This window comes from Trachurus trachurus (genome assembly GCF_905171665.1).
Source record: "Trachurus trachurus genome assembly, chromosome: 17".
Classification (NCBI taxonomy): domain Eukaryota; kingdom Metazoa; phylum Chordata; class Actinopteri; order Carangiformes; family Carangidae; genus Trachurus; species Trachurus trachurus.
In genome coordinates, this window is record NC_139900.1 from 7,950,248 (window position 1) to 7,977,940 (window position 27,693).

The 27,693-nt window shown below is 42.8% G+C and overlaps 1 protein-coding gene across 1 annotated transcript in view; it reads left to right on the forward strand.

Moving 5' to 3' along the window:
* The window catches only part of LOC311000279 (neuropilin-1a-like), a 101,559-nt gene extending 74,376 nt beyond the window's left edge, over positions 1 to 27,183 (forward strand). Inside the window, exons 9-18 of the mRNA XM_083990948.1 lie at positions 323 to 498; positions 1,064 to 1,219; positions 6,243 to 6,387; positions 14,517 to 14,744; positions 17,445 to 17,474; positions 22,010 to 22,138; positions 24,577 to 24,914; positions 25,582 to 25,678; positions 25,840 to 25,884; positions 26,821 to 27,183. Of these exons, the coding sequence (XP_083847074.1) occupies positions 323 to 498; positions 1,064 to 1,219; positions 6,243 to 6,387; positions 14,517 to 14,744; positions 17,445 to 17,474; positions 22,010 to 22,138; positions 24,577 to 24,914; positions 25,582 to 25,678; positions 25,840 to 25,884; positions 26,821 to 27,095 (1,619 nt within the window). The 3' untranslated portion in view covers positions 27,096 to 27,183. The remainder of the gene's footprint in view (positions 1 to 322; positions 499 to 1,063; positions 1,220 to 6,242; positions 6,388 to 14,516; positions 14,745 to 17,444; positions 17,475 to 22,009; positions 22,139 to 24,576; positions 24,915 to 25,581; positions 25,679 to 25,839; positions 25,885 to 26,820) is intronic.
* Positions 27,184 to 27,693: the final 510 nt, after the last annotated feature.

The following is a 27,693-nucleotide window of genomic DNA, read 5'->3' on the forward strand; positions in this document are numbered from 1 at the left end:
TGCAATATAGAAAAATAAGATAAATGCAGTGCATGCATTCATACGTAAACACTGAAAGCTCTTGTTCATCTCATAGATGAGACTCAGCTCTTTAGCGTTTCCACTCCTGAGTCTCAGCACTGCAGAATTAAAAAGAGAGAAAAAAGAAAAAAAAACCAGAGGGCATCGACTAAAACCGCTGACTGAAGCAGCGAGGAGATAAGGAGGAGGTCTTCTTCTTCTTTATCACGCTGAACGCCTCTCAGAAGTTTCCTCTCTCTGTCTCTCTCTGTCTCTCTGTCTCTCTGACTCTCTGACTCTCTGTCTCTCTGTCTCGGTGCAGACTACCCGTGCTCGGGGATGCTGGGGATGGTCTCCGGTCAGATCTCCGACGCTCAGATCAGCGCCTCGTCCTTCGCCGACCGCGGCTGGGTGGCAGAGAACGCCCGGCTGCTGACGGGCCGGTCGGGCTGGACCGGGCAGCAAACCAAGCAGCCCTTCAGGAACGAGTGGCTGCAGGTGGGTTCGCTTCCATCTAGGGATAATAGAGAAATAATCACAGTGTTACGATTATCGAGATTATTATGCATCAATTAATTTCACAACACTATTAAAGTGTAAAATCAAATATAGTTCAAATACATTACTAATTATAAAATATTTTAAATATCTATTAAAATATGACCAATTATTAATCCACCAGGGGAAGTGTTTGAAATATTCAAGTCATTAATTGTCATCGATACCAAATGTTAAAGTTAAAGTTAATTTCAATCTTTTTTTTTTAAATTACAAATGACACTCTAGCATTTAAATTCCTACCAATTCAATGTTACGTTAGTTAAATGGTCCTATGGTATCTGTGCATTTACCTTTACTTTGGCGCACATCTGACGACACGGTTCATACATAATCTTTTTTTGGAAAGTGATGGTATTTAGGAATCTTTGCGATCAATTAATTGTGGCGTTTAATACCGCGATTAATTGTGAAAGCAAGTAACTGTGACATCCCTAGTCCACTCACATCCAACGAGCAGCGTGTGTAATAACAACGACCTGGTGCTGCTGCGCTCTCTCTGCAGGTGGACCTGGGTCAGGACAAGATGGTGAGCGGCGTGGTGATCCAGGGCGGGAAGCACCGCGACAGGAACGTCTTCATGAAGAAGTTTAAAGTTGGACACAGTCTGGACGGAGACGAGTGGACCATCGTCAAAGAGGACAACTCCACCAGGCCCAAGGTTGGTTTGGTTTGGCTTTAAAGGGATAGTAGCATTTTTTGGGGGGTTGAAAGTGGGGTTGTATGATCTACAAATAGCTCCTAAGTACTTTAATTGCAGTAGAAGACTCTCTGCACTCCTCCCGTTAGCAACGCCAGCCCATAATAGCCCTGCCCAGAGATTTACAACATACAGTGTTGTGAACAGACCCAAAGAAACGGCCTATTTTCGCGGCCTAAAAGAGGTTTTACGTGAAAAAAAATACACAGTTCCATTATTCGCTATAATATAATTTTTCCCAGCCCCTCAAAATGCAGGAAAAACACAGTTTTTATTTGGACCGAACCAACTCACGTATCCCTCCGCCCAGGGTTAGTGCTCGGGGCTATGGGCTGGCGTTGCTAACGGGAGGAGTGCAGAGAGTCTGCTACTGCAATTAAAGTACTTAGGGGCTATTTGTAGATCATACAACCCCACTTTAAAAAAAATGATACTATCCCTTTAAACCTCTTTCTGTGTGTGGCTGCTGCTCCGGGTTGTAATTTGTATTAAAGCTAAAACGACTCAGAGAGATAAAGGTGAGTTCAACCTCCCTCTGATCACTGTCTCTCTCTCTCTGCCTCTTCTCTTTCACATGAGTGAATCCGTAAAATGGTGTTTAAATGTCGATTAAAGTCTCATCTCTAAAGACATCTCACATTTTGACCGTTACATTTTTTATTTAAGCCGAGTGGTACGTGGCCCAGAGACGAGTTAATATGGAGAAGTCAGGCTGGATGACGAGCGTTGACTCACCACAAAGTAAAAAAAACCAAACAGCTAATTGTCAATATATAGTTGTTGATATGTATTTTTTAAACATATTTAGATTACTTTATTGTCATTTCACAGTATTCCACACAGGTAAACTGTGAATTGTTGTTGCCACTGGCTCCATATACAGAAATAAATAAACAAATATGAAAATAAAACCTAACTAAAATGAAAAAATGAATGAATGAAATGACAACCTTGAAGTACTGGAAAATAAAAGACACTGAATGGCAGTGGATTGGTAAAACACGACTCTAGTATGCTGGTGCACTGGGATAAAATTAATAAAATGAATAGCAGACAAACCCATAAGAGTGCAAACAGTGTAAGCAATTTAAAAGCAGATATAATAATAATATTATTATTTAATTAGAGCAGTGTTTCTCAGGCCCCTAGTGGTACTTGGTGTAATTACAAAGGGTACTTATACCGATAAAACATCATTTTATGGAGTGACCTTTACAGGCATTTATCATTTTACTAAGATATTGACCGGAGCTGTCATCATTATTGGCTTAAACTGCAGAAGCTAAGCTAATTAGCATTTTTCCCCAGTCCCATATGTTTTAAGGGGAAATTGGTCGTATTATTATATAAGAAGCCACATTTTGATTCGTTGTCTTGTTTGTCTTGTTAATTTTACTGGATTAAGCTGTTACTACAAACTCATCAGCCCCCTCCTCCATTAATTCCTTAATTGGGCTTTTATTGTGAAATATTGCACAGGAAGATGGTGTACAGCTTTGAAATGGAATATAAATGGCATATAATATATTATAAATGTCTAGCGCCCCAAAAAAGGTTGAGAACCGCTGATTTAGAGAATTCATCTAAAAAAGTTCATAGGATATTGAAGGTCTGGTCTAAAGTGGCGGCTCAGGGATGCAGGCCGGTGCAGATTGAGACAAAAGGAAGTTGTTGACATGAACTAAATCTCCTCTGGCTGTGATGTGTGATTCCCTGAAAGCCGCCGGACGGACGCTCGCCTGCCGCAGCGCTGAAATGTTTAACGCCCAAATTACAGGCTGCTGAACTCCGACGGAGTAGGGAGGGAATAACAGCAACAACAACACCAGAAAGCAAATGAGGTTATAACAGTCAAAGTTACAGTTTCCTCCCGAGGTGCAGATAAATACAGTACGAGTGAAGCCGCGAGGAGGGAGGAGGATTTAACAGCACACAACATTTATCTATTGATCGATTCTGTTCCTTCGCTCGTTCACTCAGACCTCTGAGTGTTTCCTGACGACAGATCAGAGGCCTCATAACTCTCATGTGGTGTCATTAACATCCCTGCTGCCGCTGCAAGGACGCGCTCGGCTGTAATATGGAAATCAACGCTGCTGCTGCTGCTGCTGACGGCTTCAGAAAAACTGCCTCGTGTTATTCCTCCATCACTCACTCATCAACAAAGTTCCTGCATTAAAACTCACACGTCGTCATAATGAAGTCTGGACAAGTGTGAACCAGAAACTTTTTAAAATATATATATATTGTATCTTTGTAAGTCATATAAAACACTTCAAACTAAACTTGACAAACTTCATCAGGTGCTGAAGAAGCTGTTTTTTTATGATCAAAAGCTCCAGAGCGGCCGTTAAAGGGCCGTTTCTCATGATGAGTATGTTTATTAGATGTGTTATTATTATAATTATTACGAGGCTCAGGTGGCATCAAGTGTCCGTTCAGCACTTCTGCTTTGTTGAGAATAAAAACCAGAGGAAAGAGTGAGTGTCAGTGACCAACTTACTTTACTTTACTTTATTTGTTTATTTGGATGGGACAGTGCACATTAATGAACATAAAAACATGTAAATGTGCCGGATTATAGCAGAGAGCAGCAATGCTCATTTCCGTGCGAAGTCCCATAGCATAAAAAGCAGTACAACATAACAATGCAGACAACAAAAAGACAACAAGATGACAATGACGAAATACTAAATAAATACTAAAAACTACTAATAAATACTGAAAAAACTAAAACAACTGAAGGAGCGCCACCTACGAAGTTTGAAGACAGTCAGAAAACTAGGAATTGGTTTTCATCCCGCCAAAAAGGAAATTCCTGTCACCGTTTTAAAGAAGAGGCGACTTCCTCCCGTTGGTGCAACATCCTCCTCCTCCTCCTCCTCCTCCTCCTCCTCCTCCTCCTCCTCCTCCTCCTCCTCCTCTCTTCCTCCTCCTCCTCCTCCTCAATGTGTTCCAGATGGCGGAGGAGGAGGAGGAGGAGGTTGAGGCTCCTCTGTGTGTCAGGAGGCTCCGCTCTGTTTCCTGTGTGTCTTTTTATAAAACCTCATCAAAAGAGGAGGCAGGAAGGCTCAGACCAGCCGCTGCCTGTATTTATACATGCATGGGCACAGACACACACAACACACACACACACACACACAACACACTGTACATTACTCATGTGCTCATGCATAAAGATGAGTGTGTATGTACAGCAGGAGGCCGGCCACTCGCTTATTTTACCCCAGAAACTCTGACGTCCTGAGAGAAAGAGATAGAGAGAGAGAGACTGGGTTTAATAAAACATTTCACCAGCAGAGGAAGAAGAAGAAGGGGAAAAAAGATGTTTTTAAATAAGAAAAACGACCTTTTAGAAATCCAGACCTGGAGTTTCATGAGCGTCCTCCATTTCTCTGATAATTAGCATTTAATTGTGTCTGGGGTTTTGTGCTAATTTACAGCTAAATACCAGATAATGTAAAAAAAAAAAAAAAAAAAAAAAGGAAACGAGTGGGAAAGTTCATGACCTGTTACTGTTTAAACAGTTGTGTAATTCACCAGTTCATTAGGAGGAAGATTTCTGAAATTATATGTAAACTGGTGCCAATTCAGTTCCTGTAAAAGGCCTAATACCTGATGCATGAAGCTGTGTGTAAATCACAGAGCCACGGATTAAAGCTTCACCACATGTGAATAATATGTCAATTCCTACTTGTATGAATCTTGTTTATAATTTATATTCATATATATATGCTATATAGGGTTTTACAGTGAATCTGTTCGTTAACTTTGATCCCAATCTACCAAAAACCCGACTCTGTTGCTGCAGAAACTAGTAATTCATGTTAATTGCTGAGTCACAGACGTTAATGCTCCGTGAACGGCGTTTTTTACAAACTGTAGATGAGTCATGTTCAGCGTGGAAGACAAATTTTCATCCTTAGCCTCTGGCCAGATGTTACAAAGCACCTGAAATAGACTTTAACCAAAAAACAAAACACCAACAACATAATGTATGTAAGTATGTGTGTTCAGAGAAGCATAAAAAAACAAACTTCATGCCAAAGACAGCGCAGCGCTGAATAAATAATGCAGCAGCGACCTTGTTTTAATGTGGCGTCACTTACCTGTCGTTGTGCGGTGACAGTGGCAGCTGAAGGGTTAATGCTCCAGTTGTTACAGTTGTGTGTGTGTGTGTGTGTGTGTGTATGTGTTTTTATTTTTTTATTCCCAGACTCAGACTCAAAGCTCTGGCAGCCGAAGCCAAAGTTCATAACGCCGACCGTGAACGCCACAATGCAGCCTTTAATAAATCAGGCCCAGGGAAAACTTCAGTGGTCCAGACAGGCAGGAGTGTGTGTTTGTGTGTGTGTGTGTGTGTTTGGCGTCCCACCACTTGGCTCCCGGTGTGCGTGTGTGTGTGTGTGACAGTAACCGCTTTCATCTGTGCAGCTTCCATGTTGGAGGGACGACCTCTGGTTTTCATTTTCTGGCTCTTTGCTTTTCGTTTCCTCCGTTCATTTAGTTTCAGTTTCTTATCGCCGAGTCCGAGTCTGATCAGAAGCAGCAGTTTTATTCATGACGCGATGACCGCCACCCACTGCTGCACGGGCTTTAGGCTCGGTTTAAGGTTGTTTTTTATTACATTATTGTGTGATTTAGCACTGAAGTGATATGATTCGTCTCTCCAGGAAGAATTATTTCATGTTTCATCTTCATTTATTTGGTATAAACTATTTTAAAAGCCTTTGAAGCTTGACGACTCCCGCAGTTTCCTCTCTGAACTCCATTTGTACTAGGACACAAAGGATGTTGCGTTTTGCAGTTTTACAGCCTCCTCATTACATCTCTTCCTTTAACTTCCCCCCAACTAATCAAGTTAACTCCACGCTTTGTAAGATAAGAAAATCCTAACTCTGCTTCAAACTGCAGAGACACAAATCCAATCATTCAAACCCTCTGACGTTGTTTTTTTTTGTTTCTTTGTTTCTTTTCCTGTCAGATTTTCGGCGGGAACCTGAACCACGACACCCCGGAGCTGAGGCCCGTCGGTCCGCTCCTCACCCGCTTCGTCAGGATCTACCCGGAGAGAGCCACCAACGAGGGCCTGGGCCTCCGCCTGGAGCTGCTGGGCTGCGAGCTGGACGGTCAGTGCACGTTCAAAAACCACACACATGTATGCAGTCGTGTGGGAAATAATGAGGACACCCACATTTAGTTTACAAAGTCAAAGTCAAAATCTTTATTTGCCATTTGTGCATACACACGGTTGTTCCAGGTCAGGTGGAGAAACAAAAGAGAACACACAAAGACATACAACAAGACACAATGAAAACACTTTAAAAAGGCTCAAGCCTGGGATTAAAAAAAGGACAAGGACATAACATTTCTAAAAAGGCCAGAGATCTATGTCTATAAGTTAATAAATATAAGAATAAATAAGTGTAAGATGTGTTACGCCAACATCTGTTCTGGTGTCCAGTCTCTTCCTGCTTGTAGAGTCACTTTCACATCATCAGTAAGAGGCTGCTGTAGCTCGCGTGATGACATTTTAGGGTTTTCTTGCGGTCTTCCTCTCGGGGTGAACTTCCTCGGACGGCCAGAACTGGGAACGTTGGTAGTTGTTTTTACTGTAATGTCCTCCATTTGTAGACTATTTTTCCACACAGTTGAAAAGCTGATTTTGAGATCTTTTTAAATAAACTACCAGACTGATGAGCTGCGTCAGTCTTCCTTCTGAACTAAAGGTGCGTTCACACCGGGCCTTTTATTTTTGTCGTTGGTGACGAGTTTACATATTAAGTCAATGCAAACTGCCGATTGAGCGAATATTCACTCAGATGAAAAATCGCTGGGGCTCCGAGCGACAGAGTGAAAATTCGCTCATCGCTCGAGATGAGAAATCCTAAGTCAGTGTCAATTGTGCCAAACTGACGAGCGATTGCAGTTGAGCGATATAGCGATAACAAACTGAACTAATCATCTGATCGAGGTTTAAATCGAGCAAGCCTCCTTCTAAAAGCTGAGTAACGATGTTCAGATCATGTGCACCTGATGTGATTCACCTGTGGGGATGCCCGAACTTATTCCTCACCAAAAATTGCATTTAAAAAAATATATACTGTATATATATTTTTACTGAAAAATGTAAAAAGTCTTTTCTTCAGTTTTAATTGTTGAGTTATACAGTATAACTTGAAGCCCCCAGGCTCTCATAGGGGTGTGCTCATTTTTTCACATGACATGATATATATATATATTCAGTTGAAAAACAAGTGTTGATGTTCATCTGTGAAGCAGCCGAGAGTCATTTCATGGAGGATTTAAAGCCGGCGTTACACACACACACACACACACACACACACACACACACACACACACACACACACACACAGAGTACCGAGTAAGAGCGAGTTTAAAGTGGATCGGCTCAGCCTGGAAAACATAACTGTCGGCCCCGAGGCGATTTGTCTCAGCTTATTACGTTATAACATTATGGCTGATATTAAAGCAGAGATCTCCTGTGGCTCTGGCTGCGGCCCAGTCCCTCGCTCGCTCGCTCGCTCGCTCTCAGATGAGAACAGCGCGCTCAGATTTTTATTTTTTTTATTTTATTTTTTTCCCCTTGTAACCGACGCAGCAGCGCACGAATTACAGCGAGTGATGCTTCACCTTCTTCTAGTCCAGGTTAGCGAGGCAGAGTGAGACGGCAGGTGGTGGCGACTGCAGAAGCACAAACGTCTGGTGCTCGAATCAGGATCAGAGTTTAACTGTGACATCAGATTATTCAGATTTCACACGTCTGAAGAAAAACCTATAAATTATCAAACTTTGGTCTAGAAAACATAAAACTATAGAGTCGCTCTCTGATTTCGTCTCCTTTTCTTTCTTTCTTTCGTAAAAAAGACCGTCCTCTCATTAAGAAACGCCCTGTGGTCAATAGGTTTTTAAATGTGGCGTTAGTGACCGTTGACGAGGAGCAGAGGAGGAAGTCAGGTGACGTTGTTATAGCAACAGATGAGGAGGAGGAGGAGGAGGAGGAGGAGGAGGAAGAGGAGGATGGTGGGGAAAGTCAACAGTGTTTCCTGTCTCCATGATCGTGATCGTCCTGCAACCTTAAAGCAGAAGTAAGCGATCCGGTCGTTTTGGCTAATGCTGCGTTCCAGGCAGGCTTTTGAAACCGTAAATTACAGCTTCAAGTCACAACTTACGACTTTGTAGCGTTCCAGGCAACCCACTCGTGTTTTTCCGACCTGTTTTACCGGTGAAAGTCACTATAACGGCCACTCGTAACTTCCAACGCGTGAACTCGTACCAGATCGAACTGATACAACTTCACAGGACGGAAAAATACGAGTTACGAGTTTCCTTGAACGCACCATAACAGTCCTCGTCCCTACGTCGCCACATTCACGGCGTCCCTTGGCTGCACACACAGCCCTGCATGCCGTTCTCTCTCCTCATTGGATAAAAACTGTAGGATACGATAAATGTTTTCTCCTCGGCTCAGAGCAGAGCAGAGGGACTGAGAGACCCGTGATTCAGACCAAACACTCTATGTAAGTGATTGCTGTCGGAAGATATAACTATTTAAGACTTATATTAACACAAATATATCACTTACTTCTGCTTTAACTGTACATCTTCATTGCCGTAACCATGGCAACGGGGATCCTCTAACCTCCAACAACTTCAACAACGTCGCTTTTTTTTTTTTTTTTTTGTTAAACGTAACCAGAGCTTCACTAACTGTTTTTCTCTCCCGTCCGTCACACCTCAACCACTTCAGCGTTGATATTTGGTTCAGCGTGTAAACTGTGTGTGTGTGTGTGTGTGTGTGTGTGTGTGTGTGTGTGTGTGTGTGTGTGTGTGTGTGTGTGTGTGTGTGTGTGTGTGTGTGTGTGTGTGTGTGTGTGTGTGTGTGTGTGTGTGTGTGTGTGTGTGTGTGTGTGTGTGTGTGTGTGTGTGCGTGCGTGCGTGCGTGTGTGTGTGTGTTTTCACCACGCGGCGTTCACACTCGCTCTCTTCCCCCCGCCCATCCGCTCCCTCGTGGCCTCGGTCGGCCGTCCGGTCATTAGACAGTGAAGTGCTTACTCTTCATCCTGCTTATCTGCTGCAGCGTGTGTGTGTGTGTGTGTGTGTGTGTGTGTGTGTGTGTGTGTGTGTGTGTGTGTGTGTGTGTGTGTGTAATAAGGGAGAGAGCAACATGAAAGGCTGACGCACGGCGAGGTAAAGCCACTATCTGTGCTGCTGCAGTGGTCAGAGAAAGGGAGGGAAGGAAGGAGAGGGGGAGAGAAAGAGGGAAGGAGGGAGGAAAGGAGGGGGAGAGAGAGGAGGAAGGGAAGGAGAGGGGAAAGGAGGAAAGCAGAGAGGAAAAGAGAGAGAGGAGGAGAAATGGAAGGAGAGAGGAAAGGAGGGAGAGAGAGAGGAGGAAGGGAAGTAGAGAGGAAAGGAGGGAGAGAGAGGAGGAAGGGAAGGAGAGAGGAAAGGAGGGAGGGAATGAGAAAGAGAGAGAGAGAGAGGAGGAAGGGAAGGAGAGAGGAAAGGAGGGAGAGAGAGGAGGAAGGGGAGAGAGAGAGAGAGAGAGAGAGAGAGAGAGAGAGAGGAGGGAGGGAAGGAGAGAGGAAAGGAGGGAGAGAGAGGAGGGAGGGAAGGAGAGAGAGAGAGAGAGAGAGAGAGAGAGAGGAGGAAGGGAAGGAGAGAGGAAAGGAGGGAGAGAGAGGAGGGAGGGAAGGAGGGAGAGAGGGAAGGAGAGAGAGAGAGGAGGAAGGGAAGGAGAGAGGAAAGGAGGGAGAGAGAGGAGGAAGGGAAGGAGAGAGGAGGAAGGGAAGTAGAGAGGAAAGGAGGGAGAGAGAGGAGGGAAGGGGAGAGAGAGAGAGAAAGAGGAGGAAGGGAAGGAGAGAGGAAAGGAGGGAGAGAGAGGAGGGAAGGGGAGAGAGAGAGAGAGGAGGAAGGGAAGGAGAGAGGAAAGGAGGGAGAGAGGAGGGAGGGAAGGAGAGAGGAAAGGAGGGAGAGAGAGGAGGGAGGGAAGGAGGGAGGAAAGGAGGGAGAGAGAGGAGGGAGGGAAGGAGAGAGGAAAGGAGGGAGAGAGAGGAGAGAGGAAAGGAGGGAGGACTCCACCTCTCAGTTTACAGTAGGTGAGGGAGGAACAGATGAAGAGTCTGAGCGTCTGTTTGGCCTGAAGGGAGAGAGATAAGAATCAGGCAGAAGCAGGAGAGATTGCAGAGGGAGAAGGAGAAGGAGCAGAGAGGTGGGGGGGGGGGGGAAGCAGAGAGACAGAGAGAGAAGGAGAAGGAGCAGAGGGAGAGTTGAACCCCCCCAGACCCCGGGGATCTGGAGTCCTTGGCCTCTTAACCCTGTTACTGTGAGAGATGAACTCAGCTCGTCGTCTCTCTGTCACATCGTGGAGCAGAAATATAACAAAATAACAAAAACAAGACAGAGTCGTTTTAGAGGGAAATTCATGCAAAACCTCTGATGCGCGTTGCCTTCAGGGACAGTTTTTCATCAACAGTCTCTGCATTTCCCTCTAAAACAACTCTGTGTGGTAACGTTGTGTTATTATCTCATAGCGTGGTGAATGTGCAGCTCACAACTTGTCCACCAGAGCGTTGTGGAGTTGTTGGATTGTGTATTTGATGAGTTTGATGAGGGAAACCAAGAAATCCCATAATGAGCCTCCGTAGCGTAGCTCTGAGCAGCTCACGGCTCTGCTCCGCCGTTCTAAAAATAACTTGCACCGACAATTAAAGGTAACGAACCTACTGCTATGACTATAGGGATTATGGCAATAAGCCAATTTGCCAAAAATGTTGAACTATTCCTTTAAAAATAAGCTATTTAATCCTGCTCGTACTGCAAAAAGAAAAGCACAAGAAAAAACTTTAATTATCCCTTTATATCAGTAAACAAAGAGAGTGGAATAAGAAAATAAACATGAAGATGCTGTTGATGTACAGTATGTATTCCAGGATATATGAGCTGTTTGACTGTGTGTGTGTGTGGAAAGAAGTGAGAGCAAAAGAGAAAAAAAAGGGAGGTAAAAATAAAGAGTGTTATTTGAAGTGTGTGTCTGTCCCAGATGAACACAGTTTGACTTCAAAAGGGAAGAACAAAGACACACAGAGAGTCACAGGAGACGTGACACAGACCGAGACTCACCGCACTCACACACACACATATGTGCACACTCACATACGCACAAACCATATGTTCAACACCCGAGATGTGCAGTGCAGATATTCTCGTCAGAAATCCGAGCTAATTATCTAAATCACAGCCTCCTTTCACCTTGATCCGTCGTTAACGAGCTTCGTGTCGGCGCTGAATGAGACGATTAGATGATTAACCAGATATCAACATCAAAAAGCCTTTTTTAATATAAAAGTGCTGGATTTAAGACACTCACCCAGCAGCTGTTATTACTTGAATTAACCTATAGTTATTATTATAAGTGTGTGTGTTTGTAGTTTTTTTTTTCCTCTTTATTTTCATATTTATTTGATGTGAAGCGGATCATTGCTGCTTTGAAGTGTGGATTTCATTCATTCAGAGGTTTGGATGTGGAGGTGTATGACTCTGTGTGTGTTGAATCCTCGTAGCAGCAGCAGCAGCGTGAGGCCGCGGTTCAACACAAACATCAGGACGCCAAATTAAGATACAAAAAACAACAACAAGAGGAATGGAAAAGGGAGTCAAATCTGCAACAACTCTTTTCCCTCTTGAATCCACCTTGTTGTTGTTGTATCTCCCGCTCCATCCCACTCAAAACACGTTTAATTACACGCAGACCATCTGTGATTTTTATTTTTTTCCCTACGTAGACCTACATATGCTAATTCTAGCTCGGTTTAACTTTCATTTCCATGAAAACACGTTGTCTCCACCAGATACAAGATTCAAGAGTTGTTTGTTTCGTTTCGTTTTTTTTCCTGTGGTTTTTACTTTGGTTTCTTTGGTCCAGTCTCTGTAACATCAATAAGGCAAAGCCAAAGGTCTGAAGTGTTGTTAACAGCTCCTGATACATGATGTGACCGTGAGCTGAAGGCCCCAGCTACAGAAGAGTATTATAGGGCCACTCATGAAAAATGATGCACTTAAAGAATAAAGTCGAAATGAATAAAGTCAAAATACAATGTCAAGAATGAAGTCAAGAATTTCCTCTGTAGGAGTAGGAGTGGATTGCGACTGGCATCCTTGGAGCGTAATGGTAAAAGTAGGTTTCTGAAGTTATGCAACTGCGCACTTCATCGATATCATATGACGTGTGTAGCAACCCAAAACGTAATAATTTTGTTGTTGATAGCCCACTATGCTTGGCCTACTGTAGTGTTTCCTCTGTTTGCAAAGAAGCAGCCAAGAAAACTGCACAAATTCAAATGTTTCACAACAGTGACATCTTTTACCCTGAAAATTTAAAAAAACATACAGTATCCAGTAGTGATACATACTGTATATTATTACATTGGCTCCAGTCAAATTTTTTTTAATACTAAGCCAATAATGTAATAACGGCAACAACAAAAAAAAAAAAAGTTTTTATGCTATTGGCTCAAACATTTTATTCCATTTTTGGCTTCATTACATTTAAAATGGCCAAAATTATTATATTTCGACTTTATCATACCCTCTGCTCTTTAGCTTTAGTCTCTATCTTAGATCAACATGTCAACTTTCTTCACATGTTCCGGCTCGATCTCAGCAAAGTCTCCAGGATCTCCGTCACTTCCTGGTTTCTGGAAGTGCTGCACATTAGACCCCCCCCCCCCAAAAAAAAAACAAAACTGGAAAAGTTCCTCTTGCGTTTCCATATTTAGCATCTCATCAGGAGCTGTAAAATCAATTTGCCGGTTAGATTGATAATGTCATAAAAAAGCAACAGCTGTGTTTGAGATGTGTTTTTTTTCTTTTTTTCTTTTTTTCTTTTTGCATGCAACAAGCGGCAGCAACACTAACCTGCCGCACCAGATGGTTTGTCTCACTGAACCATCTGGGACGGCTTCACAGGAATCGGTTTGGAAGAAAAGAAGGAGCAGGAGCTTTAAAGACACAAAAAAAAAGATTTGGCAGGTGATTGGATGAACCATCTGTCAGTCATGTGATGTAACAGGAGAGCGCTGAAGAGGAAACACACAACAACAAGAAGCTGCAGCATGACGACCCACAATCAATCAATCAATCAATAACCTGGAGCCTGGTATGATGGATAAAACCAGCTGCTTCATGATGTTACAACAACTCTTTGACCCGTCGCTCCTCTTCAAGGAGCAGCAGAGGATTAATCAGAAATGTTTGTCAAGACATGAAGCGTCACACTGTTGTTGTCGTTGTTCGATTGTTTAGAGAATAAAGTTTTATTTTTCTTCGTTGTGTTTGTTCGGAAAGTTCAAACTCTGTCTCGTCAGGTCCTGAGAAATCTACAGAAGAAACAAATATCGGACCAGATTTGTCCTCCTCATCCTCCTCCCACAGATTGTTTCACTCACCCTCTTTATTTTTTAAGCTTTAATGAAAACACAGATGAATACAAACAAAGTTAGGTGTATTATACAACATTATAACATAAATAATTATAAACACACCACGGGGGTGACAACAAAGAGCAAAGACAAAGAAAGAAGAAAAGAAATGCTTATTTAATTAATATTTTGTACGGAGAACAGCTGTTCTATTTTCACAGTCAGATATAGAGGACATTTATTGTTTAACATGAGCAGAAAGTTTAATAATACTAATAATAAAAAAGTAATAATGGGAATTAAGTGTCGTATTAATAATAAGTAATAGTAATTTCCAACCATTTCATGCAGCCTTCTTCTTACATGGTTTAGTTTTACTCTAAAGATATTGTTTCATCTTTTCAAGATTTATTCAACAATTTCTTCACTTAATTCAGCATTGTTTCAACAATTTATTCAGCTCATTCAGATCCCAGCTTTCCGCATTCACCCGTATTTCCTTCAGGAAATGCATTCTCTAGTTTGTACAGAGATCATATATTTTAACAGCGTTTTTATTTTCACAGTCAGATATAGAGGAAATGTATTGTTCAACACGAGCAGAAAGTTAAATAATAATAACAAAAAGTAATAATGGGAATTTAGTGTCTTATCAAACTCAGTGTAAACCAAACCCAACATTTTTCCAGCAGAAATTAAACCAGGGGTATAAAATGAATAAATAAATAAATAAAAATTTACTCAAAAAGTTTGTCTGTTGTGTGGACGAGACCAGAATAAATGAACCAGAGTCTCGTTCTCTCTCTCTCCTTCCTCAGACATCACGACCACGGCCGCGCCCACCACGCCCGTCGCCTCTACTCTCCCCATGACCACGTTCGGTGCCACCACCACGGCGCCCGTCACCGTCCCGGGCGCTGACGCCGACGCAGATGACGCAGACGCCGCCGGCACCGCCGCCGCCCCGTCCGCCCCGGGCCCGGACTGCGTGGAGGGACAGGAGGACTGCGAGGGCGGCGAGGCCGTGGACTATGGGCAGCCGGCAGGTAAACCACTCAGTTTGAACCATAGACTGTAAAGAGAACGGCCGTAGCACCGTGACGTCACCCATTGGTTTGGGGGAGTCTGTTTTGTGCCGCTACTATGGGGGTTTGAACTGCGCCATGTTGGATTCTACTCAGTGGCATGCACAGGGGCCCCCCCTTGTGGCCCAATTGTTGAAAAACGCGTGTTAAAGTGCCCTCTTCTAAGCCAAAATGTGTGCTAAAGTGCCCTCGTGGAGCCAAAACGCGTGTTAAAGTGCCCTCTTCGAAGCCAAAACGCGTGCTAAAGTGCCCTCTAGGAGCCAAAATGTGTGCTTAAGTGCCCTCTAGGAGCCAAAATGTGTGCTAAAGTGCCCTCTAGGAGCCAAAATGTGTGCTAAAGTGCCCTCTAGGAGCCAAAATGTGTGCTAAAGTGCCCTCTAGGAGCCAAAATGTGTGCTAAAGTGCCCTCTAGGAGCCAAAACGTGTGCTAAAGTGCCCTCGTGGAGCCAAAACGCGTGCTGAAGTGCCCTCGTGGAGCCAAAACGCGTGCTAAAGTGCCCTCGTGGAGCCAAAACGCGTGCTAAAGTGCCCTCTAGGAGCCAAAATGCGTGCTAAAGTGCGCTCTAGAAGCCAAAATGTGTGCTAAAGTGTCCTCTAGGAGCCAAAACGCGTGCTGAAGTGCCCTCGTGGAGCCAAAACGCGTGTTAAAGTGCCCTCTTTGAAGCCAAAATGTGTGCTAAAGTGCCCTCTAGGAGCCAAAACGCGTGCTAAAGTGCCCTCTAGGAGCCAAAACGCGTGCTAAAGTGCCCTCGTGGAGCCAAAACGCGTGTTAAAGTGCCCTCTTCGAAGCCAAAATGTGTGCTAAAGTGCCCTCGTGGAGCCAAAACGCGTGCTAAAGTGCCCTCGTGGAGCCAAAATGTGTGCTAAAGTGCCCTAGTGAAGCTAAAACGTGTGCTAAAGTGCCCTCGTGGAGTCAAAACGCGTGCTAAAGTGCCCTCTAGGAGCCAAAACGCGTGCTAAAGTGCCCTCGTGGAGCCAAAATGTGTGCTAAAGTGCCCTTGTGGAGCCAAAATGTGTGCTAAAGTGCCCTCTAGGAGCCAAAACGTGTGCTAAAGTGCCCTCGTGGAGCTAAAACGTGTGCTAAAGTGCCCTCGTGGAGCCAAAATGTGTGCTAAAGTGCCCTCGTGGAGCTGAAACGTGTGCTAAAGTGTCCTCTTCAGTGGCAAGGACGTGCTTTATGTGCCCTTTTTTTTTTCCTTTTCGCCCCTGCCCTTCAAAAAGTCTGTGCACGCCACAGATTCTACTTGCCATATTTGGAGCGGTGCGGCCGTTAGCCGGCCGAGAACCCTCCCACTGGCCTTGAAGCAGCGGTCTCCGGACCTGTCACTCAACGTTTCCGCGCCCTAATTGGCCAGAATTTTTAACCTAATAACAGTAAAACGGTAGAGTTTTTAAAAAATGTGTGTGCGGGGGTAGAAACTGTCGGTTGAGACCAAAAAACTTTCTGACACCAGGCTTTGATCATGTTTATTGAGGATGTAAAGTCGGCTATTTTAACATGGGGGTCTATGGAGAATGCTGCTTTCTGACACCAGCCCCCAGAGGAAGAAGAGGGGATTGCAGTTTTTTGAACGCGGAAGTGACTTCACTTCTCAGACCGACAACTGCCCCCTTGGTTTGAACTCTAAGGAGGAAAAAAAACTAAACAAACAGAGAAAAGAAACCTACATTTTAACTTCTCTCATCTACTTTCTCTTTTTTAAGAAGCGATGTAAAAATCCGACTCTTGGCTTCTGTTTCATCCTGAACCTCTCGTCTCTTTCATGTCAACTTCACGTAGTATTTCCTCCTCCTGCTTCTTGACAGACTGGTGGAAAGTTGTTGGACTTGGACCATGAAAAATTCTCCCTCATCTTTCCTTCTTTCTCGCTGTTTAATTTTTTTTTCTTTTCTGAGGCACATCCATCTTTTTAAAAAATTCTGCTTGATCTTTCCCGTTTGTTTAAATCACATGTAATCAGACCCATTATCTGTCCTGAGTCTCTTAAAGGGATAGTTCAACATTTTGGCAAATTGGCCCATTGCCATAATCCCTATAGTTTTAGCAGGTTTGTTACCTTTAATTGTCGGTGCAAGCTATTTTTAGAACGGCGGAGCAGAGCCGTGAGCTGCTCAGAGCTACGCTACGGAGGCTAATTGGTTTCCCTCATCAAACTCATCAAATACACAATCCAACAACTCCACAACGCTCTGGTGGACAAGTTGTGAGCTGCACATTCACCACGCTATGATATAATAACACAACGTTACCAGACAGAGTTGTTTTAGAGGGAAATTCATGCAAAACCACTGATGCGCATTGCCTTCAGGGACAGTTTTTCATCAAGCAGTCTCTGTATTTCCCTATGCTATGACTATAGCGTTTATGGCAATGGGCCAGTTTGCCAAAATGTTGAACTATCCCTTTAAATCACATGTAATCAGACCCATTATCTGTCCTGAGTCTCTTAAGTTTGGAAACTCAAACACAACACGAGAGCTTGGTATTGATTTCCGAGGTGGTGTGTGTGTGTGTGTGTGTGTGTGTGTGTGTGTGTGTGTGTGTGTGTGTGTGTGTGTGTGTGTGTGTGTGTGTGTGTGTGTGTGTGTGTGTGTGTGTGTGTGTGTGTGACCGGCCTTGTTGACCTTTGACCTCACTTTGACTCTCCCATCTGTCGACAGGAGCTGAACCAACGCCGCCTGTCTTACCAGGTGAGGATGTCCGCCACCATCTGCCTCTTTTTTTTTTTTACCATCCTCATCTTTAATTTATCTCCCTCTTCACCTCCTCCACTCCGCTCTTGCACATCTTTTGTCTTTCTTTTTGTTTTCTTCTGTCTGTCTCCGTACATTTTACAAGGAGATGTACAAATAAATGCGTGAGTGCAGAGCTGCATTATTTCAGCCCGTGGCCCCATCGCTCACTGTCACCAACAGTACAGAGCACAATAACAATCACAAGAAGAGCAGTGACACTGAGTGAATGAGCCTGACACAACTGGGCTGCAGACACATGAGAAGCACGTGTTATAGAGTCACAGTTTTTTTTTAAACATTGTTCATTTTAAAATCATGATTTTTTCGATTAATGCCCAAGACAAGTGAGGAAAGAGTCTGGAAAACCATAAGAAAATAAAAACTACACCAAAAATCTATTATCCTAAAAAAAAGGCGATAAAATCTTTGCAGCTGTTTATTTCCCACATTTATCTAATAGGCTGCGTTCCACTTGTTTCAAATTTGATGTCTATGAACAGGTCTGTGGCTGACTGACTAACTGACTGAGTGATCAAGTTACACCATTGGTCGGACGATTTGGCGTAAACAAGCAGTGTTAGTGCCTTTATTGCTAGATTAATTACGTTTTTCAGCCTCCTTTTGCGACTTTTTTTTTTTTTTGTACATTCTGTTTATTGAATTTTTCCATATTCAAGACAAGTGTTTCAGTGACTTATTGTGAACATATTTTTTTCAACCCGAACCCCCATCCCGTTCCCTCCCCCTGTTTCCCATTACTGGTATACTGTATATCAAAAATGTACTTACAGTTAATACAAATTATAATACAGTAGGATCAAGACATAGAATAGGTACAAAAAATAAAAAATAAAAAATATATAGAATAAATAAAAATAAATAAATAAAAATAGTGATAATGACAACAAGTAGTAATAAATAGATTAATAATGAGATAGAACAAATGGAGAAAAGTACATAGTGAAAATACATTGATTAGTAAAAGGAGAAGTTAAACAAAATATAGATAGTTAGATTTCTCTAGTCGGCAACTACGTCTATCTTTGGCGTGACTCTTCAATCAGCTATGTCTGCTGTGTTCAGATGCTCCATTAGACCACCCCATACTCCTTCAAATTTATCTGGCCTTTGTTTTAGATTGTACATTATTTTTTCGTTGGGGATACAAGAGGTCAGTTCACTAAGCCAGAGTGAGGGTGGGGGCGGGTGCTCATCCTTCCATTTAAGAGCTATGCATTTATTAGCTGTTGTCAAAGCTATTCATATGAATCTGATTTTGTTGCCCCTTACAGGCAGCATTGATGTGTCCCCTAATAAAATTAACCTTGGTTCAGATGGAATATTTATTTTAGTTGTCTTGGATATGGTTCTAAGTATTGATTTTGCGACTTATTTAAAAAAAATCATAGCTATCAAATGTCAGTCATGATTATCTCACATGTAAATAAAGCAACAGTCACAGAAAGTGGGAAAAAAAACATGAAGTGTGACAAAGAAACCTCATGTGAGTATGTTTTTCACATTTTCACTACTTTTTAATTGAAAGGTTGTGAACGTATTTATCAATAGTTGGACGTTGTAAGTAAAACAAGGAAAGGAGTGGAGTGGAGTGAGAGGAAAAGTGATGAGTGGATAGAAATAGAAAAATGGAGGCAGTGACAGAGAAAAGACAGAAATGAGAGAGACATCTCCCACCCCGCTCATCCTCTACTCAGACACAAACAATCACACACTGAACACGCTTCTACAATAGTTTTTTCCCAGCTACAGTCAAACTCATGGCAAATGTTAAATAAACACAACTGGTACACCACTGACAGCACTTTAGACAATATGGCAGCTTTACTTACTTTAATTGTGTTTTTTGTCTTTTAATGTTATTTATTCATAGGCTATTTGTTGAATTGTGTGTAATGTATTTCCTTATGTATGTTTTTTTTTTTTTAAACCTTTTAATAATCTTTTAAATCTGACCTCGGGGGGGACCTCTGCACAAGAATTCCTATTGTACCCAGCTTGCTGTGCACAAAATGGCAAAATCAATTTCTTGAATCTTGAAAATCTTGAAAAAAAAAAAAAAAAAGAGAGAGCTAGAGATGAATAGAGATGAGACAGAGGAGAGGAAGTGAGAAGAGAGGGATGGATGGAGGTGTGGAGGAGGGAGAATAAAGGCCTCATGGGTCTCAATTAGCGAGCTGCAGCATCACGTGCAGACAGCTCGGGGTTTGGAGGTGGAGGTGGAGAAGGATCTCTGCATCCGATTAGAGTCAGAAACAACATGTCCAGTGTTCAGAGTTCCCTGTGGTGACGAAGAAGAAGGAGAAGGAGGGAGGGAGATGTAGTTTTCTTTTTTTTCCCCTCTCTCTCTCTCTCTGTTTTTATCTTTTCGAGAGGCCCACATCCTTATGTTGGTGGCACCACGCCCTCCTCCACCTCCTCCCTTCCCTCTCTCTCTCTCTCTGTGTCTCTCCATGTCCTGATCCCAAACACATGTAACTGTAACTGTGTCGACGCTGCTGCTGCTTCTCATCAGTTTTGTTCACAGTCGTCTTCTGCTTCTTCTTCTTCTTCTCCGTGTCTCTGTCTCTGTCTGTCTCTCACCCCCCGGCTGCGATATGTTTCCACCACCGGCGGCAGCTACACAGTTTGATATACCGAGTGAGTGTACAGTGCAGCAGCGGGAGCAGCAGCTTTTGTAATATTCAAGTTCAAGTTCACTTTTATTTATATAGCACAGTCAAAAAGACCTGTGACAGTCGTCCAAAGTGCTTCACAGAGCAGAGACAGAAACAAAGACAATGCATGTGCAAGAAACAAGATGACATGCATAATACCATCACACATTCTCACACACAAATGTATGTACATATACATATACGGACATATGCGCATACATACACATACGCAAACGCAAACGTGCACAGCTACAGTAGTCATAGACAACAGTGCACATAGATATTTAAACAAAACTAGCCAGGATTAGAAGTCCTTATGGATCCGAAGGCCAAGGAGAAAAGGTGTGTTTTTAAAGCGCACTTAAACCTCTCCATGGATCCCGCATGTCTAACATGTAATGGCTGTTCCATAGACTGGGAGCAGCCACAGAGAAGGCGCGATCGCCCTTGGTTTTTAATTTTGACCTGGGTACATCCAGCAACAACTCACTGGATGACCGTAGATCTCTGGCTGGATTTCGGATTTGTATAAGTTCTGCCAGATATAGAGGAGCCAGACCAGTTAAAATCTTAAAAACAATTAATATAATATTGATGCTACAAGGCCTGCAGTGGGGGCTTATTTTGTTTAGTTTAGTTTGTTTTCTTCAGGCTCCTCCTCGTCGTGACTGTGGAGGATTAGTCAGTGGAAACAGCTCAGGTTCACACACTCTGCTCTTGTCTTGTCACTGTGAGACTTGAGGAAGAGAAGAGGTCACACAGCTTCTTATGAAACTATCCAGCAGCGTAGTCGTGCCTATGAAAACACTCGATGTGTCTCTGGATATTTTTACAGAAGCAGATAAGAGGCATATCACCGCAGCAGATATGATCTTAGCTTGTTATGTACCGTAGTATATTTATTGTACATTCATCACATTGAACTTGAAACCTGCATTGTTTATACTAGAGTAGATATACTGTTTATGGCCTTCATTTTGAACATTTCTCATCATCCAAAGCGTATGTTGTGGGACATTTGCAATAATAAGAATTAAAAAAAAAAAAAAAACATAAAAACAAAGCACAAACCAACAAACCAGTGACAAAAAGTTGATTTCTCAGCCACAAGACTGAGTTTATATGTAGTTCTTATTATGAGCCAGTTACTGTTCGGGTGTTTAAGTTCATAATCAATCTTGTTGCAAAGATTTACATCAATCAATCATTCCTCTTCCAGGTCATGGATTATTTTAAAGGAGACATATTCTGCCCCTTTTATACAAATTAAAATAGTTCCCAGGTGTCTTAAAGACATGTCTGTCACATGCTTCGGTCAAAATACCACAAGGATCTAAATCACAGCTCAAAACAGCCCTGTTCAGAACGGCTGGTTTCAGTGTCTGTCCCTTTAAATGCAAATGAACCACTGCTAGCCCCGCCCCTTCTACCGGTACTCACAGGTAGGGGTGGGATTATGCAAATTGGAAAACTAATGACATCATTGTCAGACTACTGAGGGAACAACTCATAAAACCACATGGATTTCAACCTCAGGAGCCTGAAAATTACATATTGTTTTGTCAATTCTCACATTTTACGGACCGGAAGGCAAAACAAACACCCAGATATATGTTAAAGAGCCTTCAAAAAGTGATATTTCCATAATATGCGGCTGCTAAACTGCAGCTGATTGGGTTTTTTTTCTGATGCTTCTGTTTCACCCTGCATCAAACGTATTTGACTCTGTTGTGTTGGTGGGAAGCCAGTGAGGGATCGTAGAGATGTGATTAAACGGAGGTTGTTTCTCTGTCTTCTCTTCTCTTCTCTCTGCAGCCTACGTGTGGTTCGCCTGCAACTTCGACTTCCTGTCGCTGTGCGGCTGGACCAGAGAGGACGGCGTGGGGGCCGAGTGGCTCCTCCAGACCGACGAGGGGCGCCGAGGGCCGACCCACGACCACACAGGTGAGAGACACCTGCTGTGCTTAGCGTTTAACCCTCAGTTTGGATTGAAACAAAGCTTTAAATGAATCTGCTGGGAATTCGCAACTATAGCTGTTTTTTTTATTGAATGAGGTGAAGTTACAACTAAAGACAGAGAAACAGTGAACAGGAAGAACATCACAAGTTGATGTCATGAGGTTCATGTAGAGCCTCGGTTAGTTTTACAAGTCTTAAAACTTCACATAAGTCAAAGACAAGAAATAAGTGGGTCGGTTACCTAGGTACAGGAGTAAAAAGGGAAATAGACCCATGTTGTGTGTTTGTTTTATTTAGACATGAGCTTATTGTACAGGACAAAAGATTAAGATCAAGAACATCCGTTGGCCATAATTACATGTCCTTTCCTTACAATAATGTTTTTAGAGGAAGTTTGCATTTTAACTTTCTTCAGGAAATCCTTGTTTAAATTAGAAAACTCCTCCATTTAAGAAAAGTCCTGGGTTACAGTCAGGCACGACGAGACAAAAACAGAGACAACGTGAAAAACGTAAGGAGTCTTAAAACAAGAGAAGCTGTGGCGAACACGACGGAGCTCCGTTAAAGTCTTTGTGCAGAAACATGCAGATGCTCTGAGCTTTAACACATTTTGAAAACTGAATAAACGGCCTTCAAATCCATGACTTATGAAAATAAGAGCACTCATCTGTCTCTCCATTCAAATCTCCTGTGATGAATGGTTTTTTTTTCATGTGTGGAGGCAGCAGCAGCTTCAAAATGAATGATTTCACCTTGATTTTTTGACTCAAACAAGATCACGAGTTTGAAAAAACACAAAAAAACGAGCTCTTTGTGATGTGAAGTCAGATTTCTCCTGAAGTCTTTGTCTTTGTCGTCCGGTCCTTGAGTTTGACATCTCCAGTGCCACACTTCACCATCACATCATCTCATCCCCCTCACTCAGAGACTTTCACTTTCACAAAGAGAAGCCATTGAAATAAAGTAAATGAAAAAAATGAGGCCTTGAACATTTTTGTAGAAACTGGGGCCGTATTTATCAATCTTCTTATAATTACTCCTAACAACACGGCTAAGAGTCGATTTATGAGCAGAAAGCTGAACTTCAAAGTAAGTTATCAAGTGCTGGACTGAATCTTAAGTGTCAGTCTCAGAGCTGAGTTACGACAGTATATGTGCCATAAACCAAATTTTAGATGATTTATAGGAATGACCAATCGCTGAATGTAATCCCTTATCTAAGAATATAGAAATATCTATCTCAGAGAATATTTAAATGGCCAATGGGTCGTAAAAGCTGCAAAATAATACACTGGGATTGTATCAAAAATAAATGTTTCCTAATCTTTCCGATTCATAAACTCACTGATACATTGTTGCATTTTGCATGTGATGACCTTTAATCCTGGCCTGTAATTCAGCTCTGCTGTCTGAGGTTATATTGATGAGATGACGTCCCTTATTGAATCATGATAAGGATGATACCCGGTCCATCCAAACTGCTCGCCATCCAACAAACCACGAACGTCCTTCGTGCACGTCTCTCTTCTATCGCCTATTATGATTCTTAGACTTGAGAAAGTTGAAAAATAGCTTTTATTCTTAACCCTCCTGTTGTCCTTCTGGGTCAAATTGACCCAATCGCTTTCCTTCCTTCCTCCATCCTTCCTTCTTTCCACAATCCTTTTCCCCTTCCTTCTTTCCTTCCTTCCCTTCGTTCTTACTTCTTCTTCCTTCCTCTTTTTTTTTTTTTTTTGAACAACTGTTTTTATTGGCATAATTTTCATATATCAAGGTCAACTTCCTTCCTCTTTTGATCCAATTGACCTGATCTGTTCCCTATACCTCCATCTTTCTTTCCTTCCCTTTTCCCTTCCTTCTTTCCTCCCTTCTTTCCCTTCTTCCTTCCTTCTTCTTCCTTCCTTGAACGAATCTGTAACCTCCCTCCATCTTTCTTTACTTCCCTTTTCCCTTCCTTCTTTCCACAATCCTTTTTCCCTCCCTTCCTTCCTTCCTTCCTTCCTTCCTTGAACAAATCTGTTCCCTCTTTCTTTCCTTCATTTTTCCTTTCCTTCTTTCCACAGTCCCCTTCCCCTTCCTTCCTTCCCTTCGTCCTTCCTTCTTTCCTTTTTGACCCAATTGACCCAATCTGTTCCCTCCCTCCTTATATCTTTCCTTCCTTTTTCCCTTCCTTCTTTCCTCCCATCTTTCCCTTTGTCCTTCCTTCCTTCCTTACTTCTTTCCCTTTGTCCTTCCTTCCTTCCTTGACCCAGGAGGACAACAGGAGGACTTAAGTTTTATAGTAAATTAAACAAAATTTCACAAATTCTCAGCACTTTAAGACTAAAATGTCACAACAGAGCGTGGTCGACCATCATCATCAGTACAAAAAAACCCCGACAGGAGACTGAAGTTCTTCCCATGTGCGATGCTGCCCCCTGCAGGCCGACCAGGGAACTTCATCTACATGCAGCTGACGGAGGTGGAGCTGCCCAGTAAGACGGGGGAGAGCGACGACAAGAGGGACAAGGAGGAGAAGACGGCCAGTTTGGCCAGTCTGCCCGTCACGGCGCCGTACGCCGACCTGTGCATGTCCTTCTGGTACCACATGGCCGGCGAACACGTGGGCTCGCTGCACATCAAGCAGCGGAGGGAGGAGGAGGAGGAGGAGGATGAGGCGGAGGAGGAGGGGGCTCAGCTGCTGTGGACGGTCAGCGGTCACCAAGACAACCGCTGGAGGGAGGGGCGAGTTCTGCTGCCACATTCAAGCCTCTCGTATCAGGTAAATACGGCGTCCCGGATGGGTCAAACCACTCTCAGCCTCAGTCTCCTTCACTCTGAGCTGGAGTTGTTACTTTACTATCTGCAAATGTGTTTCTCAATCTGTGTGTGCGTAATCAGATTTGTAAATGTGTAAAACAAATCCTCATCTGTATTCAGATTTGCAAGTTTACAAATTTTACAAATCTGAGTACGCACACAGATTATGAATAGACATTTGCAGATTCAAGTACATACACACACGTCGGTAAAGTACACATTTACAAATCTGATTACACACACAGATTGAGATGCACATTTGCAAATAATAATGTAACAAATATACCTCCATATGGATTAGTTTGTGCAGAAACTTATCAACGCTATAAATAAAAGTCATAATAATAAACACAACTATGCATGTTAAACCTGTAAAACAGTGGTTTTCCTACGGTGGCCCTCAGGGCTCAACACAAACACCTGTGCTCCCAGAAAGACTAATAATGCATGTGTTCATTAATACGTGAATCATGTGATTTTGTCTTTGCATGTCTTTTCTTATGTTGCAGTGCACTGAGCCCCGTTGGGCCACCGTTGTTTCCAGTGGGAAACTTGAAAAAAAAATCAACATTATTTTGTTAATTAAGATTTTAAAATTCACTCATTCATTTGTTCCTGTGTTTCTGCAGGTGCTGGTGGAAGGCGTCTCAGACAGACGCAGCACAGGTCACATCGCCGTGGACAACATCCAGATCCTGGACGGGCTCAGTGCAGAGGAGTGTAAGGGTGCGTACGGCAACGCAACAGCTGGTGTTGTGTTTAAAGTCTTTAAATCCACTCAGTTCAGCTGGTAGAAAAAACAAGAGGTGTTTTTTTTTTTTTTTTGGTTTCTTTCTGTCGTCTCCGACTTTAAATCAACAGCTTCTTCTTCTTCTTCTTTCTTTCAGATCCTGAAGTCCCGACGTCTCCGCCGACTGAGATCTTCATCCTACGTGAGTACAGTACATCGTCTCCGACTGCTGAGCTAAAAACATTCAACTGACAGGATAAAAGGAGTCGAGGGATCTCGCTCCTGTTCGCCTCGTTTTTCTTCTCTCTGTGAAAACATCTCGTCTGTTTTCTGCAGAAAAGTAAAAAAAAAAAAAAAAATGTTCTCACTGTCTGAGCAGAGTCTGCGTCACGTCACGTAGTATTTATTTGACATCTTGAAGCATCACATCGGTGGATTTCTACGTCTCTAATGGCACATTGTTGTGGCGTGGTCCCTGCTAGTGAATCAAGATTTTTTTATTTGCAGCACATACAGAGGAATCAAAAAGCCATTTCTCTCTCCCCTTGAAAATAAACAGTATAGAATATAAATAAAGCATGCTAGAAAAAAAAAAAAAAACAAGATAGAGAAATATAATATAATGTATAAAAACAACAGCGGTAGTGCAAATGGTAGTGCAAAGGGGGCGGGACTAGATAAGCTTTTGCTTCTCCCGCTTTCCCTTTCGGCCATGTGCATTGTATTACTTGAACTAAGATCTAAGATGAAGTGTGATGATGATGATTTAAATTGACATGCCCAAAATAAACAAATAAATAAATACATAAAAAGATGTACATCTACAAAACACCAAACGTGAAAAGACACATAACTCTGCTCCATTTAATTTATATTATCTATCATCTATCTGTCTATCTGTCTGTCTGTCTGTCTGTCTGTCTGTCTATCTATCTATCTATCTATCTATCATCTATCATCTATCTATCGTTCTATCGTTCTGTCTATCTATTAAAAAAAAAAAGTTAAATACATTTTTTTTCAAAAAATCGATTTAAAAATCGTCAAAAAAGATATCGCAATATTTATGTGACTCGATTTTTTCTCCCACCCCTAATAACTCGTGTCCATGTTTCTCTTCTCTGTCTCTGTCTCGCAGCGCTGGACTCGCTCTCGCAGGACTCCAGCGAGCTCGGCGGCCCCGGCAACATGCTGAAGACCCTGGACCCCATCCTCATCACCATCATCGCCATGTCGGCGCTGGGCGTCTTCCTGGGCGCCATCTGCGGCGTGGTGCTGTACTGCGCCTGCTCGCAGGGCAGCATGACGGACAGGAACTTATCCGCCCTGGAAAACTATAACTTTGAGCTGGTGGACGGCGTGAAGCTAAAGAAGGACAAGATGAACGGACAGACTAACTACTCAGAGGCGTGAGGGCGCGGGGAGGAAAAAAAAAAAAACCGCAAACGGAGCGGAGGAGACGGCTCCGCGTGGACACATGATGCAGCCAATCAGACGCGAGGAGGAAAACAGGGAGGGGAGGGGGGGCCTGAGGCCACCAATGGGACGGCAGGGTGGGCTGACAGTGAGCCGATGTAATTTTATTTCTCAGGAGCGGCGGTGGGAGAGACTGACCTGTAGGGGGCGCGGTGGGACAGACTGACCTGTAGGGGGCGCGGTGGGACAGACTGACCTGTAGGGGGCGCGGTGGGACAGACTGACCTGTAGGGGGCACTGTGTATAAAGAATCTGTACAGCAAAAAAAAAAAAGAAGAACAAGAAGAAAACTAAGGATTCTAGCCTATTTGTTTTTTTGGCGTGCTTTGTTGATTTCATGTAATCACATGCTGGTGTTGAGACCAATTCAATGAACGTATCGTTTGTGTACTTTTACAGAAAGATAAGAGTTGTGTTTGTTTTTCTTTGTTTTTTTATTATTTGTTTTATTTGTTTTACGTTTTTGCAGATGTCACAGTTTCACAGAACGAGCAGAGTGTGTGTGTGAAATTTGCTACTTGGATATCTGGCTCTA